The 17,640-nt window shown below is 31.8% G+C and overlaps 1 protein-coding gene across 2 annotated transcripts; it reads right to left on the minus strand.

Annotated features, from left to right (window-relative positions):
* Positions 1–781: 781 nt before the first annotated feature.
* Positions 782–17,434, minus strand: LOC115883757 (protein TFG-like). 2 transcript variants are annotated; one of them, XM_030902168.1, is made up of 6 exons: positions 17,297–17,434; positions 17,050–17,245; positions 16,648–16,884; positions 16,448–16,593; positions 16,182–16,387; positions 782–1,019 (listed from the first exon to the last, which is right to left on the minus strand). In XM_030902168.1, the coding sequence occupies exons 1-6, from the start codon at positions 17,321–17,323 to the stop codon at positions 800–802; spliced, it is 1,032 nt and encodes a 343-aa protein (XP_030758028.1). In that variant the 5' UTR covers positions 17,324–17,434; the 3' UTR covers positions 782–799. The 2 variants fall into 2 exon arrangements, with proteins under 2 accessions (XP_030758028.1, XP_030758034.1); XM_030902174.1 differs by having other exon boundaries at positions 16,175–16,387.
* Between the last annotated feature and the right edge of the window lie 206 nt (positions 17,435–17,640).

The following is a 17,640-nucleotide window of genomic DNA, read 5'->3' on the forward strand; positions in this document are numbered from 1 at the left end:
ATTATTTTAGTGAGAACATATAGTATTCCTTCTCTGAATGATTTTTGTAATAGAAAAATGTCTTTTTTAAGTAGTAAAAATATTATCTGCTATAAAAACGGCTTATTAACATTATAATTAACAGCGACATGTCGTATTCTTTCAATGACTTTTGTACCTGATAATAGGGATAATACATCGTAAACCATCGAATACTTGCTTTTAAAACATTATAGAAATTAGGGAAGTTTGCGAGTTGGAGCATTGTTCCTAGTTGTTTAATTAAAAAAAAAGTATTGAAATCTAGAAAACTATAATACAAACATTTCTAGACGTCTACATAGATTCGTAGATTAAGATTTATTAAGAAAGGCCTTTTGTTTGCTTTTAACAAAATGCTATTTTTAATACAAATAAGATAAGCTTACGGGTAATAACAAAAATAATCACCCCTGAAACCTAATTATTTGAAACACAAAACATAACTATTGAAGGACCAAGTATTTTTTTTTTGTTATGCAAATTTGTATCGATGAAAAGTCACTAGAAAGTTTGTGTCAGTGGATTTAAATCGACAATTTTTTAGAGTGTTCTGTTTCAGCTATGATTTTCCATAGTAATAAACCCACCACAAAAACCTTAAATCCATATGAATTTGCATCACTTTAATTAAGCTTCTTGTGCTAGCGATAAAACTTAAATCAGAGTAAATAAGCTAAAAGGACATAAATAAAAAACAAAACAAACGTTTGTATTGTAAATTAAACACCAGACCATTAAAGAGCCATTGTCTATTTACCTACCGTTAGATGGCAGGTTATTATTGACGCGGAGGCATATAACCGTGTTGTTGAGGATTTGGCTGAGAGAATGCTTTAGAGTAAGGGTTGCCCTGACCACCCGTGGGTGGATAAACTACACTGGCCGGTGGGTGGCCGTATTGCTGCTGAGTTGGGTACGGTATGCTACCTTGGGGTGGGTTTGTATACGCGTTTGAACTTGGAACTTGGGAACTGTCCATCACTTGGGGAACGTATCGGCTGAAATACAGTCAAAGCAGTATTAAGAATAAGCTGAAGTATCTAGTAGAACTTCTACACTGTGCATTTTCCGTAATCATAACGTATTTTCAGTATGTACAGGATGTCCGTTTTTCGTGTTTTGCAGGGTTTCTCGTGCAGCATTCACATCACTGTGCTACCTTTTTATGAAACTAAATATGCTACACACAGATTTGTAACTAACCTAACCTAGCCCTCTTAGTTCCTGAAATACAGAGCGAAATTAAAAGTAACTCATGTTTTTTTTTAATAGGACACCGTGTATATCATATTTTATCTTATTTGCCTTGTTATAAGCTTTCTAAAAATATAACATTTTTTATACTTATTTTCATAAACAAGGGAAAAAGTGTATTAATTAACTTTTTAACATAGGCGGTTTAAAATAGGTAATCAAAACAATCGAATAATTTATCCGACATAAAATTTTTGTTATTGGCTATTCCACGCTAGTTTCTGTGTGTAGAGTTATTGCACAAGTGCATTAAAAATATCGATAACTCTGAGTGTCAGACCATATTGCTGTGGCCTGGCACCCAGCACAGAGTGCCCAGAGCCTTCACCTATTGGTCTATCAGCGATTTTCTCTCATACACAACTGGCCGCTTCCTTTATAGCCACAGAATAACTACAGAACGATCAGTCAATGTAATAAAAAAGCGAACAAAATTTTTGCTGCCATCTATAGCGGGCCGAGTGCGGCTCAGGGCGTCAAGGTCAAAATAATTTATTTATTAAATAAAAAAGTTGTGTCGGCGGCACGACTCGAACCCGCTACCTTCGTGTTGCTAGTGGAGAGCCATATCCCCTACACTACCAGATACCTTTACGAGAATTATATCTTTGTGGTAATAAATTATGAATTCAGCCTGCTACAATGTATATGTAAAATTTATCCTACAGGCTGCTTATACTATTACTGCTTATACTGTGAAAATTAATCTGGTTGCAGTTCATCACAGTTGTATAATTCAAGAAGCACTAAGAAATATAGCTATCTTTGAATAATATAATATGAAAAAGTTGGAGTCGGAATACAATAAAAAGCAGGAGAAATACATTTTGTATTAAAAACAAAATATAGGCAGCTTAAATATAGTTTGAACCATAAATAAAGGAGTATTTGAAGTACAGTGTGGACGGAAGAGGGAAATCAATCGCAAAATTTATAATATAAATTTAAAGACCGAGCCAATAGTAACGTCTGAAGCAACCATACATACATGACGAACTGTTCTGCAACCATATATACACGACATAAATTAGCACCATCTATAGTGGGCCGAATCGTCAATTTGTAATTTAATGCTCCATAAGAGTGACTGGGCCCTTTTTATAGCGTAAATCCATGGTACAAAGAAAACAAGGTATGATCGATAGCGGCTCCAATTTCGTTAAGTTTGCGCATACCACCTGTGACGTCATACGCCATACAAAAAAATATTCATATTGTCCAATTGCCACTAATAAAAAAAGACCTAAAATAGAGAAGAATTAGGACATAACCCCAAAAGTTATGTCAAATCATCGAACTTGACATTCGTTTTTCGTGTTTTGCAGGGTTTCTCGTGCAGCATTCACATCACTGTGCTACCTTTTATGAAACTAAATATGCTACACACAGATTTGTAACTAACCTAACCTAGCCCTCTTAGTTCCTGAAATACAGAGCGAAATTAAAAGTAACTCATGTTTTTTTTAATAGGACACCGTGTATATCATATTTTATCTTATTTGCCTTGTTATAAGCTTTCTAAAAATATAACATTTTTTATACGACAACCTTAAAGATCGTCGGATGTCTAGTTCCTTTGAGAAAATACCTATACTGAAATTACGGAAGCATCTGCGATGGAAAGCAGCAAACTTACTTGGTTAAATTAAATAAAATAAAATAATAATACTAATAATAAACTAGATCTAATTATGTTAAAAAGTTGAAAAATTAATTTTTTACCTTCTTTATGAATATAAGTATAGACTATATTATATTTTAAGAAAGCTCATGATAAAGCAAATAGAATTAAAAAATAATACAAGGTGCTATAAAATACCCATTAAAAAAACATTTTAAAATTTGAATCATATTTCGAAAATTTGAATCATATTTCTAGCTCCCAGCGAAAAAATTGTTGCGCCACCGATTTCTACGTAAAATACTCTACGGAACTCAGTTTTCACATGGTTTTCACCTTTTCGATAAGTTCGTAAGGGGGTCGAAGAATACAACATTTTCAAATTCGCCTTGTATTCCAGAAACCAATGACAAATACCTAGGATAAATCTGTGTGTAGCATCATAGTTGCATAAAAAACACACAGTGATGTGAAAAAACTGCATCTTTATATCTCTACTCATAAATAAGAAACTCCATAAAACATACAAAAATGGGACACCCTGTACACAGTGGTGAAGCTATGGGGGGTGTTGGGGGGATGCTCCCCCAATGTATAATTGAGTTGGGAAATTAGTCATGACAACGCGACGTCTAAATCACAAATTAAGAATATTAAGGATGGTACGATTTTATTTTAATTTTAGAGTTGTCATAACAATAATTATTTATGCATGTTATAATGTTCAATAATGTTAAATTTACAACCAAAACCAACCCCCCCCCCAAAAAAGTTCTAGCGTCACCACTGCCTGTACAGTCTGTCCAATAGAGAGAATGACTGTATCAGTTGACTGTCATTTTATTTCAAAAGCAATTTGTTTTTTTAGTTTATTTTGTGTATCGTCTGACTCGTTTGTTGAAATTATTCTTTGTCTGGTTGAACAGACCATACTCATAATGAAGTATATCAGACAAAAAAAAAGGGAAAATATTATTATGGAAATGTTTAAGAATTAAAATTTTGCAAAAAAAAACTTAAATACATATAATTCATTTCCAAAGACTTTAAAGAAGTCTGTATATTTTATCATATTTATTATTTAATAGACGTAATAGTCTAAGAGCTGGCTACATAAAAAACCTTATCATCGTTACATGGCTAATTTTTTGTGTATCCTTTTGTGTAGCCATTATGAAACAGTCATGTCTGCCAGCGCGATCCCGGGGCTTAAAGCGGGGGCCAATCGAAAGGGTGAAATTTTGACACTAAAAATATTATAAGATACATGAGTTATAATTGCGAAAATAGCTTTTATTATTATTAAGAAACGTGGAAAATTGTTGGCAGACATTTTTCTAGTCGCTAGAATGCCGACAGACAACGCGAAAGAGGCATGAAATTTTAAAAATTATTAAAAAATTAAATTTGAAGAATGACAAAAATTATGGCATATTTGCATGCCGATTGGTGAAATGTCATATTTATTTATTTTAAAAGCCGTATGCAAAAGGGCAGACAAAAAGATCGTGGCTCAATCAGCTGATGCAGACAGTTATCAAAAGCGCGATATTACTCTAGCGTTTTATTCAGGGAACGCTGGCCGCCTCATCCATTTAAGTATAGTTAAATCATATAATATACGATTATATTATAAATATATTTTTTTATTATTTCAATAACGATTTTTTTGTCTGCCCTTTTGCATACGACTTTTTAAATTAATTAAGAATAAATATGACATTCCACCAACCGACATACGATGATTTTCTTTTATTCTATGCTTCTTTCGCGTTGTCTGCCGGCATTTCAGCCACGAGAAAAATGTCTGTCAACAATTTTACACGTTTCCTAATAATAAATAAAACCTATTTGGCAATTATAACTCGTGTACCTTATAATATTTTTAGTGTCAAAATTTCACCCTTTCGATTGGCCGCCCCCGCTTTAAGCCCCGGGATCGCGCTGGCAGACATGACTATTTCACAATGGCTACACAAAAGGATACTTCACACAAAAAATTAGCCATGTAACGATGATAAGGTTTTTTATGTAGCCAGCTCTCGGTCTATAACATTATAAATTGGGTATTCATTTAAATAAAAATAGATATCATAATTATTAAGTAAGGAACTTCAAACCCATTACTCAGTTGTGACAATTAAAAAAAAACAAGTTGATAAGTGCAACTTGGTAAAATCTGGGTTTCAAAGTAAATGTATAACAGTATATCCCCGGACTTTCTTTACAAGAGGAAAAACTTTTTTATTATTAACATTTTGAGAAAAATGCATTTTCCATAAAAGTTTTTGCTTGTTCTAAAATAGTTAATCCCGTTTATACTTTTCCAAATATCCGTACCGTTTTAGAGAAAATTTAAAAAAAACATGAAAATTTATTTGAATTTTTCCAAGAAGTTCAAATACATTTTCCAAGTCTAAAAACTAAAAGGCGTTTCTATGGTAATATAATTTCGATTTCATTCTTTGATATATCGTTATGATTAATTTTGATTAAGCTTCATTTTGAACCTAGAAATTAGTGGAATAAATTAGTGGTTTTAATTAGCGTAGAAGTTTGTTCCTCTAATATCAATGTAAGCATTCAGAACGTTAAAACTACTGGTAGTAATATTCAATTAGTGGAAAAAGTTAACAAACTTTTAACTTTTCCACTAATTATACTTCAAAATTTGCGAGGTAGGTATATGTATGTATGTATGTAATTGTCTTTATTTCCCACAAAAATAAATACAAGAGAAGTAATGTTTAGGTCAATATGATGTATATCATATTGACCTTTGATTATCATCGGTCAACAGAAATTGTGGTTAGAAATCAAAAGTTTATTGTTTTATAAACTAAATATTAGGATTTCTCTATAGATACAACTGACTACCCCAAGTTGTTGCTATGATATTCTTCTTGTTGCTATAACTATTCTTATTTTTATTTATGTTTTTTTGTGAAAAAGAAACCACTAATTTATTCCACTAATTGCGAGGTTCTGAATGAAGCTTTAACGTCATATTTTTTAATGGTGTTAAAGTACATTTTCCAATAACTATTATCACCCTTTCCGTAGCATTGAACTAAATAAATTGTGTGCTTCTTTGACATTTTAAAACAACAAAAAATATGACGTTGATTAAAATTCTGTCAATAATAATCTATCAAAAAAATGAAAAAGAAATTATATTACCATAGAAACGCGTTTTGATTTTTAGGACTTAAGCTTCATTCAGAACCTCGCAATTAGTGGAATAGATTAGTAGCTTCAATTACGCTTCATACTTTTTAGTTTACGATCATTCACAATGTTTAAAAAACACAAATAAAATTAATAGAATATCCTAGCAACAGCTTGCGTTAGTTTAGTTTTAACCATAGAGAACGCGTAATATTTAGCAAGTTATAAAACAATCAACTTTTGATTTCTAACCACAATTTCTCTTAAAGGATGGCAATCAAAGGATAAAATGACATTTCTAGCAAATTTTGAAGTGTAATTAGTGGAAAAGTTGAAAGTTTGTTAACTTTTTCCACTAATTGAAAATTCCTACCACTAATTTTGACGTTCTGAATGCTTACATTTAAATTACAGGAACAAACTTCTACGCTAATTGAAACCACTAATTTTTTCTCTGGAAAATAAAAAAAAACATGAAAATGTAGATTTTTTTCTAAAACTTCAACATCCCAATTAGTGGAATAAATTAGTGGTTTCAATTAGCGTAGAAGTTTGTTCCTTTAATTTAAATGTAAGTATTCAGAACGTCAAAATTAGTGTCAATAATAAAAAGTTTGTTTCAGAAAACGGTATGGAAATTTGGAAGAGTATACACGGGATTAACCATTTTAGAACAAGCAAAATTTTTTATGAAGAATGTATTTTTCTCAAAATGTCAATAAAAAAATTTCCCCTTTAAAGACAATCCAGAGACATACTGTAGATACACAAAGAAGGAATAAACCATCATAATAGCGCGCAGAAAACCTGGACTGGTTTGAGATATTCACGCACGCCCTGCATTTGAAAATGTAGTGTGAAATTAATTTCTCATCGTTGTCTTCAAGAGCTCTGTTGGCAGTGATAAGCGTGACAGGCAAGAAGAAATAAGCGCCTTGCAAGTAGAAGAGAAAATAAAAGATAGAAAAGAAACTATGCAGATAGGTAGAAGCTATAATACCAAGAAAATAAAAGATAGAAGCTATGCCATGGGTTCACAATATTTGCAAGAAACTTTAGGAGAATTCCGCATATTAAAACCACATATAAGAAAAAAAATTGTTATAATCGGAATTTTTTTTCATAAAATGTTTTTCCGCTTTTAACCTTGAAAATTTGACAACCGCCGCGCATTTTTCTAAACGCCACACGTGATCGCGAATCGGCTCGAGCCGAGCGTCAGCTTCTAAACGCCACCTGAGATCGCAAAACACCCTGCTAAATAGCACACGTTATCGCAAATAATATTTCCTAATATAGTAAATAATATAATAATTTTGACTGACTTCAAATTTGTTTACTACGTGTATATCCTTCACGTATTATTCAGAAATCAAAGACTTATCTTGTGTGGTACTAGTTCAATCAGGCCATGTGTGTTGTAATGAAATTGAAAATTTTTCGGAAAACCATTGGCATATCGTTTAGGTGGGGCCGAAAAGCTGGTATGGTTATATGAATTTGTATCTGAATTAGTAGTGGGAACTATCGAATGAATACTATCGAAACATTCGATAGTTGCAATTCATTCGAATAATTCGATAGTTAGTAAGAAAACATTCGTTGAAAACTATTCGAATAAAAATTATCGAATAGATCCGTCATCTGCCTTGAAATATTGTATTCTAGTAATTCGGCAGCAAAAACCATTCATTTATAAAATTCATTCATTTATGAAATTCATTTATTCGTCAGGATCGATTATAATAAAATATTAACTGAATTTTAGTTGTCGCCCGGCGACGTAGGTTTCTTTCCGAGAAACCCGACAGCGGGCGGTGGCAATGCTATGAAAGAGGCCCGCATCTTTGATTTTTTGCGGAGTCAGATATAGATAAGGACACATTATTTTTTTTATTGAGGTGCTAGTATTTACACAGAAAATACATTATGAAGGGCGCTGTTGCTATATTTTGGTATTAGTTGATATTAGCAAAGAATATTATTGTTTGGCTTTAGTTAGTTAGGGTTAGTATGTCTATATATTCTGCATTTTTTTTATTAATATGCTGTTGTTACACTGCAATAATACTTGTTATTTGGATGTAGGAAAATGATTTTTAATGTTTTTAAGCAAAGACTGGTTTAATAAATAATAATAACAGTAATAATTTGTTATACCTATTAATACAAAATTTAAAATCATTTAATATAATTATTTTTTTTAAGTAGTAGCAAAATATAAACAACAAATTAGATGTCAAAATTATTTATATTAGATCCTATTTAAAAATAATATAGTCTCTAAATTTTTTGTGTGTGGCAACGTTGGTTTATTAAATAATAATAATTACAGAACTAATTTGTTATATTAACAACTAATTTTAAAATCATGAAATATAAACATTTATTAATTTTCTAAGCATGCAGTGTAATGGAAGGAAAATATAAATAAAAAATTAGAAATCAAAATTATTTATATTAGGTGCTTTTTATTACTATTTAAAAATTATATTTACTTTTACTGGCATTTACTTTAAAAAATAAATGAAATATTTCTTCGCAAAAAACTACATGTGTAAGAGAATTAGCACAAACAAAATACAAACATCGTTAACTTTTTTTTTAAATTGGCACGTGTAAAACTTTCATTTTAATTTTCTCATCCCATAGTTTGAGTTCGATAACCCCATTTACTTAACCACATTACTTAAATATGATTATTAAGTTCAACTAATTCATATTATTAAAACATCTAAAATACCAATATGTATTTTTAAAATTAATTGTAAGTTCATCTCATCTCTCTTAAAAATTGCTACTTCTCAAAAGTTCCTATTAAAAAATAGCCATATACCATATAAAATTAAATAATCGAAAGATCGGACTACGGAAAACCACACAAATTTTCGGAAAAATTTTGACCACCTGCACATGCACACAATCGTCAATAAATAAAATTAAAAAATAACTACTATTTTAGTATTTTAACTATTTTAATAAACGCAAAAATAGCACAGTATTTATACGGCGAAGTTATAATAATTTGGAAGAACTAATAATGCACTGACGCATACAAAAATCAAACGAATACTAAATTTCATTTATCAAAAGCATTCGATAGTCGTGGCTCAACGATAACCATTTAGTCGCATGGCGAGGTTGTCACATATGCTTTAGTATACAAATGAATGAATGATTTTATTCGAATAAAACCATTCGATAGTTGAAATCATTCATTCATTAACCATTCGATAGTCTAATTCATTCGATAGTTCCCATCGCTAATCTGAATAAAGGATTTTTCTGCGTTTTCTAGCATATACAGTGTATACGCTCTTGAGTTTCATTACAAAACCCATGGCAGCCTGATGAAAGTTGTGCCAAAAAAATATAATTAAAAAAAACAAAATAACACTGATAACGTCCCTAAAGTCTCGGCGGATTCTCTTTTAATAAAAAAAAACAACCACAACTTAAAATATTATATCAAATCGTAAAAAAATCGAAAAAATCAAACGAACACATTAAACATTTAACAAATATATAAAACAACAAAATCTACTTCGCGATTTTTCGAGCTCCTAAAGCTCGACTTTGGTTTACGCATTCAGCCAAACTATGAGGAGCAAGATTCCCATTCTTCTTAAAATTAACAGGCTTTCTTCCAGTCTGGAACCGTTTCTTGCCACTGAACTTGGTTTTTCTTCGGGCTACACTAGTTGGCTGCACAGAAATGTTCACTCCTTTTCTTCTAGTGTGGACCATTTGTTTTCTTGATGAAGAAGAAGGTTTGAATGCTGTGTAAAGTCCACTCATAAGAGAAGATGAACTACACACACCGGAAAAATCTAGGGATATCATTTTATAAAAGTTAAAAATAAATGTTTTGAATAAACAACCACATATTTGTAGGCCGATTCTTTCTACTTTGATTGAAACGAAGTAGTCACACTAGTTATTTCTAAATTTGGGATATTTGCAGAAGTGTTTGTGCATTTTTTGTCAAATGTATAAAAAAGCACTAGCATCAATTGTTCGAATTTAACCTGTACTGGCTATGTTTTTATGATAAATGGCCTGAATTCATTCAAATAACTCTGTTTAGTATTAAACGACGTTATGGAGCGTATGCTCGAAGCTGGAATGCGCCAAATCGACGTAGCTAGAGCATTAAATACAACGCAAAGTGTAATATCGCGATTAAGTGCACGCTACCGTGAAAGTGATGATGTTGCTGAAAGGCACACAGGGCGACATCGCATTACTACCCCTCAGCAAGATCATTTTTTACAATTAAATGCTCGACGCTGACCGACTCTTAGAGCACCAGAGCTTAGTTTAATTCTCCAGGAAACACATAATGTAACCGTTAGTCCTGACACTGTTCGCAATAGATTAAGAGAGGTCAACTTAAGAAACAGACGCCCCTGGAGAGCTCAACCCTTAACGAGAAGAAATCGAGAGGTACGATATTTGACGGCTCAAGATCATGTTCAGTGGTCGAATGAACAATGGGCCAATGTTCTCTTCACGGATGAGTCACGCTTTGGAATTCATCCGGATTCGAGAAAGCTTAGGGTATGGAGAGAACCGGGAAATCTTATTCGGTTGGATCATGTTCAGGAAGTGCACCCTTATCAAGGTGGAACAGTTATGGTCTGGGGAGGAGTCCAGTTAGGCCGAAAAACCGATCTCGTTTTTCTTGAAAGGTTTCTGACAGGAATCACATATCGTGATTTAATTCTTGAGCCTGTTGTGTTACCATATGCCAATGATTTTGGGAGAAACTTCATCCTCATGGAGGCCTCATAGAGCTAGAGTTGTAAGTGAGTTTATCAATGCTCATCAATTAAACATCTTACCCTGGCCGGCACAATCTCCTGACCTCAACCCCATCGAGCACGTATGGGACGCGGTCCAAAGAAGAATTTTGAGAATGGGTATGCCTCGTGAAACTCGTAGGGATCTGATTCGGGCCCTGAATGCAGAGTAGCATGCTGTACCTCAAGAAGAGATCGACAACCTGATCAGGAGGATGGAGAGACGATGTAGGGCTGTAATGAACAGTAGAGGAGGTCATACCCTTTATTAAGTAAAAATGGTTTTATCTTTTTTTTTAATTCACAGTTTAGAATTAAAAAAAATGTGTATATTTTTTTGAGTGCAATAAAAATCAAGGTAAATTTGAAAAATTCGGTAAATTTCGTATTTTTATTTCCAATACGGCCTGTAAACTATTTGTTTATTTTAATTTTATTATATCAGAAATGCAAATAATAAAATTACTAACGATGGCTGGATAAAATTGTAATATAGAGACTTTTCCGGTGTGTGTATTTATATTTTTTGTGTAGCTTTGAATACAGGCTCGAGCCGAGAAAATTCTCCGGAGAATGAAAATTCTCGGGATCATCTTCAAGGTTCTTCATCACTTTGATGTCTAGATCAGTTATGAAACTTTTCCAGTCATTCAATAGCTCTGTAGTTGCGTTGTCAACACTTTTATTGTACCGCTGACGCAGGTATCAAAATTAGTACCACTATTATCATCTCGGTAATCATCAACTGACTGACTAGAGCTTTCGTTTTTATCAGTCGGTAAATTTTCGAGAACTAAAGGTTGAAGTAAATGTGAAGGTGGTTCACTACCTGTTGCGATAACTTACTTCAACTTCTTCTCTGGTCCTTAAATTCACTCTGACTGTTTGTTCCGAAGTTATTTTGTACTCGTAAGAATCGGGAAAATCAACGAAACTACTCATTTTGTATGCAGCAAATCAAAACATAACTTGCGCATATCACATGCAGGCTAATTTGCGATAACATGTGCTATTTAGCAGGGTGTTTTGCGATCGCAAGTGGCGTTTAGGAGCTGACGCTCGGCTCGAGCCGATTCGCGATCACGTGTGGCGTTTAGAAAAATGCAACCGGCGCTATTAAAATTATAGAGTAAAAATAAACCAACTAAACTCACTTAAAATTTAGTCTACACAAAAATCCTCCATATCGCTTCTTTATAGTTAGGAATAAAATTTTGTGACATTATTGTTTTCTGTCATATGTATTCATAAAGATATAATTACTAGAAGATGAGACTTAGAGCGTCCGCACAAGAGTCGTCTGGCCTTTCATTCCTTGGAGGATATTACATCACTTAATTGTCTTTCAATATTGGTAAATATATTTAGTAAACAGTAGTAATCCATAACTTTCCCAATATATGGTCTGACATACTTTGATTCATATATGCATGTAATAATATTAGAGACCTAATATTTAGTACCTGTTAAAAGAAAAATTATTCTGCATAAATTTTTTTAAAATTAAAAAACTTATTGCATTATTGCCAAAATTAAAGATGTCAAATTATATCAAAACTGATATTCCAAATTACAGGTTTTTGACAATCTTTGAGAAAAAAAAAGCTTTAGAAATGTAATATTGATGTGATAATATACCGGGGGGTGCATCGTGGTTGAAAACAGGAAATCCCATGCAAATTTTGAACTGTTCAAATATTGGCTCCCCTATTGATTTTACAGTGAAGTCATAGATATAGATTTTTTAAAGGTTTGTGTATGGTAAATACACATGCCAAATTTGAACAATTTTTAACCAGCCGATTTTGAATAATTTAAAAAAGATTGCAACTATTTTTAAATTATTATAACGGTAACAGGTAACAATCAAACATCAGTCAATGGTCAGGTAGGTTACAAAGTATGATTTTGTCATTTTCAAAAGTACCTAATTTAATTTTAATATTCAGGGGAAATTAACCAAAACATGTCAGATACACTGTTTAAGCTATTTCCCGCATTGTATTGTATTTAGCGAATGCAATCCCGCACCAAAATCTAAATCCCGCAAACCCGCGGGATTAAAGCAATCAATCCCGCGGATTCGCAAAATTGCGGGACTGTAAACAATAGTCATACATTTGGTCCTAAATGGTACAAAAGGCATTGAAAATTTTGCATAGGCCCACAATATATTGATATAGCGTGAATCTTAAACTAGCTGTACAGAAATTTGGACCAATTTATACAGGGTGTTCAAAAAATATATTTAATATTAAATAAACTTAAATTTTATTATAATTTATCTACCTATTTTATAAATAAAAATATTATTCTGATGTTGAAGTTTTTTTTTTAACTTGTGTTAGTTATCTGCTTTTAGATACACTCTATATCAATAATTTTTTGGCATATGCAGAATGTACAAAGCTTTTTGTACCACTTAGGACCATAAGTATGACTAAAAATGCATATTTTTCGAAAAAAAGTCAATTTTCCTTAAAACAAAAAAAAATTAAAAAACCGATTAAATTGTTTTTTCTAATTTCAATACAGATTAGTCGTACTTAAAAAATTTCGGTAAAAATTTCGACTTTTTAAAACTCGTAAATTTGCGGTAAAAAAGATTCTTGACCAAATTTTCACTCTCTTATAAAACACCATGTATACGAGAATTCGCTAAATATATTTTCAAAAACCACATAGCATCTTAATCACAATAGATGCATCTAAAACCTGGTCCAAACCGCATCCCAAAATATTTTTTAGTTCAAGAGATATGCAACTTTAAATTTACCCAAAAATTTTGCTTGTCTCGATAATTATATCCGGCAGTTTATTAAATTTGACGAAATTGTCCACAAGTACAAGTTAAACGGGTCCCCCGGGTTCCGAGCGTCGACTCATCGGCCCGGAACGAAGGGGTTTGACCCTGATCGAGATCGATTCGGTTACCCAGTAGTAATGTGTCAATCCCGCGGATCCCGCACGATAAATCCCGCAACTTCGATCCCGCGGAATCTCAGAGGGATCCCGCCTTTGCGGGATTGCATTCCCTAATTGTATTGTATTGACTAAGAGTGGGTCCAAGGTGGGACCCTCCACTGCGGCCGCGAGGGCCTATTGTGGCTTTAGAAATGTATATAGTATTTCCCGCATAGTACCATTTTATCATGCTCACTTCTTCTCACTGAATATTAAAATTTTATTAAAATTAAGCACAAAACATCCCCCTTTAGAACTTTTTCATTAATGGCCATAAGTGGGAGTAAAAGACCAACCGCCCGAACAAACACTAGAGGCGCCACCGGTCATCAAATGGTGTAAAAATTGCGAAAATTTAATCATCTAATTTTGACACAAGGGGTCGCGCTTAACTTTTTTAATTTTATTCCAATATTCATTGTTTTCAAACTATATTATTAGACTTTGTTGTATTTTGTGAGTGTATACATGTTTTCTTAGTATAAAGTTGCATTATATTAATTTAAATTATATTACATATATATTTAAAATTCAAATATTATGACATATGTATATGTCAGTTGCCGTCTAAAATGTCATCTTGATAACAAAAAGTTAGTTATTGTCAGAAATAGTTAAAATCATGTTAAAATATTAAAATTTACAAGTTATATTAGATATTTTCATAATGGTACAGCGTAATGTTGATATGTAGGTCCAAAACGAAAAGTGCCGTTATATTTTTCAGTTTTCGTTGTCAGCCGCGGAAGTTTCAGTGATCTTAGTGTTGTCGGATATTTTTATTTGTGAAATAGAAATATTGCGTTTGGATAGCAAAACTAAAAGTGGAAGTTTTATTGCAATGTAAGTAAGCGTTTGTCCATTTTATATTTTACTTTTTTCATACCTATGACAAATATACATATATTGAAATTTAACAATTCGTATTATTTAAAAAATGTTAGAAAACAAGCCTGTAATCCTGTAACTGACATAATTGTAATGTAATATATTCCATAAATGTAATATATTACTTTACAATTAAAAAAATTTTAATTTAAAAAATATATTAAAAATATATACAGGCATTAATTGAAATTTTTAGAGTGCGAACAAACACGAGAGGCGCTTTATTATTTACTTTCATTTCTTAACATGACAGATGAAGTTCTAAAGGGGGATGTTTTGTGAAATTAAGTTAGGTTTGAAAATGACGCTGACAACTTAAGTTATGTCGGTTTTTGACTGGTGCATGGTGTTTGATTGTTACCTATTTAGTTTTAATTAAAAAATAGATTCAGTTTTTCATAAATTACTCAAAATTGGCTTGTCCAAAATTGTTCAAACTTGGCATGTGTGTTTACCAAACGTAGAGCTTAAAAAAAATCTATTTAAGACTTCGCTATAAAATAAATAGGGGAGCCAATATCTGGACAGTTCAACATTTGCATGGGATTTCCTGTTTCCAACGACGATGCACCACCTGGTATAAATAGGAGAATATAAAAACAGGTGATCTAATATTAATTTCATCATATACAGAACACAGTAATGACAAATTAACCATACAGAAAATAAAATATTGATCATGATCGCGGAACAAGATATGGTATTTCTTCATCCTACACAAAAAAAGGAAATTATTTGACCCCTACTTCACATAACAATATAAAGACATCTCCAATAATATATAAGATCATAATTGGTTCAATAATTTGTCAATATGTTTAAATTGTTGTTTTATACAAGAGAGTTTGAATTATCAGGGTAAAATGATTGTTTTTATAGAATATTATTAAACTTAAACTGTTTAGGCCAGCCAAACAGAAATAGTTAATAGTCTAGATCTTCATTTATATCAATATAATACAAATTTGTTAAGACTTTAAGGTTTAAGTAGAAAAAGATATTTTTAATTACACTGGAGAGAAGCTATTTATAGTAAAAATATTTGCCAAACTCGGTATGATCATTTAGGTATTTTTAATTTGTTTAAAGAACAACAGTTTTTTTAAGGGCTTTGCATTTCATTATAATATTAAATTTATAATATGCAATTTTTATTGGCCCCTTTTTTGTTTAAAATAACTCTATTAATTCTCAAATGGCAGTGCATTTTTAGATCAACATTATCTTCTGTATAAACTACAAAAAATTATATTAATTAGATTCTTCTTTTAAATTAAAAATATAATATTTTAAAACAACTGTCTAACTAATATAAACTAAGATATTTATATAATTATATAAATATCTCATATAAAACACTATTCAAATAAAAACAAAAAGCAGTAAAAAAATGAAGCACCTGAAATAACTATTCTACAACAATTTCACTACATTTAATAAAAACAAGAATACATACAACATACCCAGTTGACGGAAAATTGTACTGTTGGGGATATCCCCCAAGGCCTGGGTACTGCATGCTTAGAGAACCTCTGGCAAAATAATCACTCATGTGTGGATTGGCTGCAGCAGAAGTCGGAACAGGAGGCTGTTGTGGCCCACTGACTTGATTACTTGAAGGGATCATTGAAGCAGACTGGGGCCTCGAATTAGAACCTTCACTGCTAATCTAAAGATTTTATCAAAATTTAATTCCCACTTATGCCTTTGTTCCAATACCAAAACTTACTTGTGGAGTAGATGGTTTGGAAGGTTCCTTTTGTTCTTCAGTTCCATTTTTCTGACTCTTTTCCTGTAGTGGATCAAACTCACTAGAATTTACTTTATTTAGTGTATTACTGGACTGGCTTGAATCTAAAGCTGACTCTGACGGATCTAAAAGAGAATTCTTACTATACATAATATTTTATAATTTTTTTCACAAATTACCTTGTAAGGTTAAACTACTTTTCATTGGTTTCACATTATCCAAAATGTCCAAAAGCTTATTAACTTGATCACGAATTGTTTTAATTTGTTTTTTCAAGTTTACTACTTCAGTCTGTGTAATTCCTTCGTACTCTTTTTTTATCTCAGAATTTAATAATACTTGAAGTTTTAAAATTCTACTACACTGAATTGCAAATGACAAATCTGTACTATCAAAAATTGTTACAAGATCACCATCTGGAATATAATATTAATTTTGCTACTCGAAAAAAATATTCCAAACAAATATTGAATCCATATTTTCCTAGCATACATTCAATCATTTTTAATATATAATGCTCAGAATATTTATATTTTTCATATTGAGAATATATTAAAATATTATATTAATTGAAAAATTACCTTCATCTTTATATTTTAATGTAATGTCATCATTAGCACTTAATTTGCCCCTAAAAACACGTTGCATCATTAGAACTAATTCATCATAAGTAATAGCTTCGTTGTGTATAGGAATTCGACGAATATCATCCCCAAACTGAACTTTAATAATTAATTTACCGCTGAGATCCAAATCAGTTTTCACTTCCATCTTTTCCTAAAAAAACAGAACTAAATATACCGAACCAAACGCATGTATTGTACTTACTCCACCGCTAAAAAGCTGTTTTCTCATTAAAAACTAGTGTTGGCCTGAATTCCTTGAAAATTGTAATTAAAATCTTTAAAAATCGACAAAAACACCAAAGCATAAAAGCTGAACGTTAAAAGTGTTTTTAGTCGCTGTCAAAATGGAACCGGTAATGTCAAATGTCAATAAGCGGAAATTGTACGATTTTGCCACAGATTAAAGCTTAGAATTACATTTTGGCAACCTCGCAATTTTAAATTATGATTCTAGCACGATTCTAGCACAGACATGGTACAGACATACTGCTAGAAAATAAAATATATGACAAGAATTATATATGAAATAGGCGCAAAATCTTGATC

This window comes from Sitophilus oryzae, unplaced genomic scaffold (assembly GCF_002938485.1).
Source record: "Sitophilus oryzae breed Bouriz unplaced genomic scaffold, Soryzae_2.0 scaffold_111_pilon_pilon, whole genome shotgun sequence".
NCBI lineage: Eukaryota > Metazoa > Arthropoda > Insecta > Coleoptera > Curculionidae > Sitophilus > Sitophilus oryzae.

Bases quoted from the DNA above. Each gene is read 5' to 3' on its own strand.
- LOC115883757 (XM_030902168.1), bottom strand. From the start codon at position 17,323: ATGAGAAAACAGCTTTTTAGCGGTGGA. The intron at 17,246-17,296 runs GTAAGTACAATA...CTGTTTTTTTAG, and splicing joins AACAGCTTTTTAGCGGTGGA to GAAAAGATGGAAGTGAAAAC. The intron at 16,388-16,447 runs GTAAGTTTTGGT...TAAAATCTTTAG, and splicing joins CCAAACCATCTACTCCACAA to ATTAGCAGTGAAGGTTCTAA.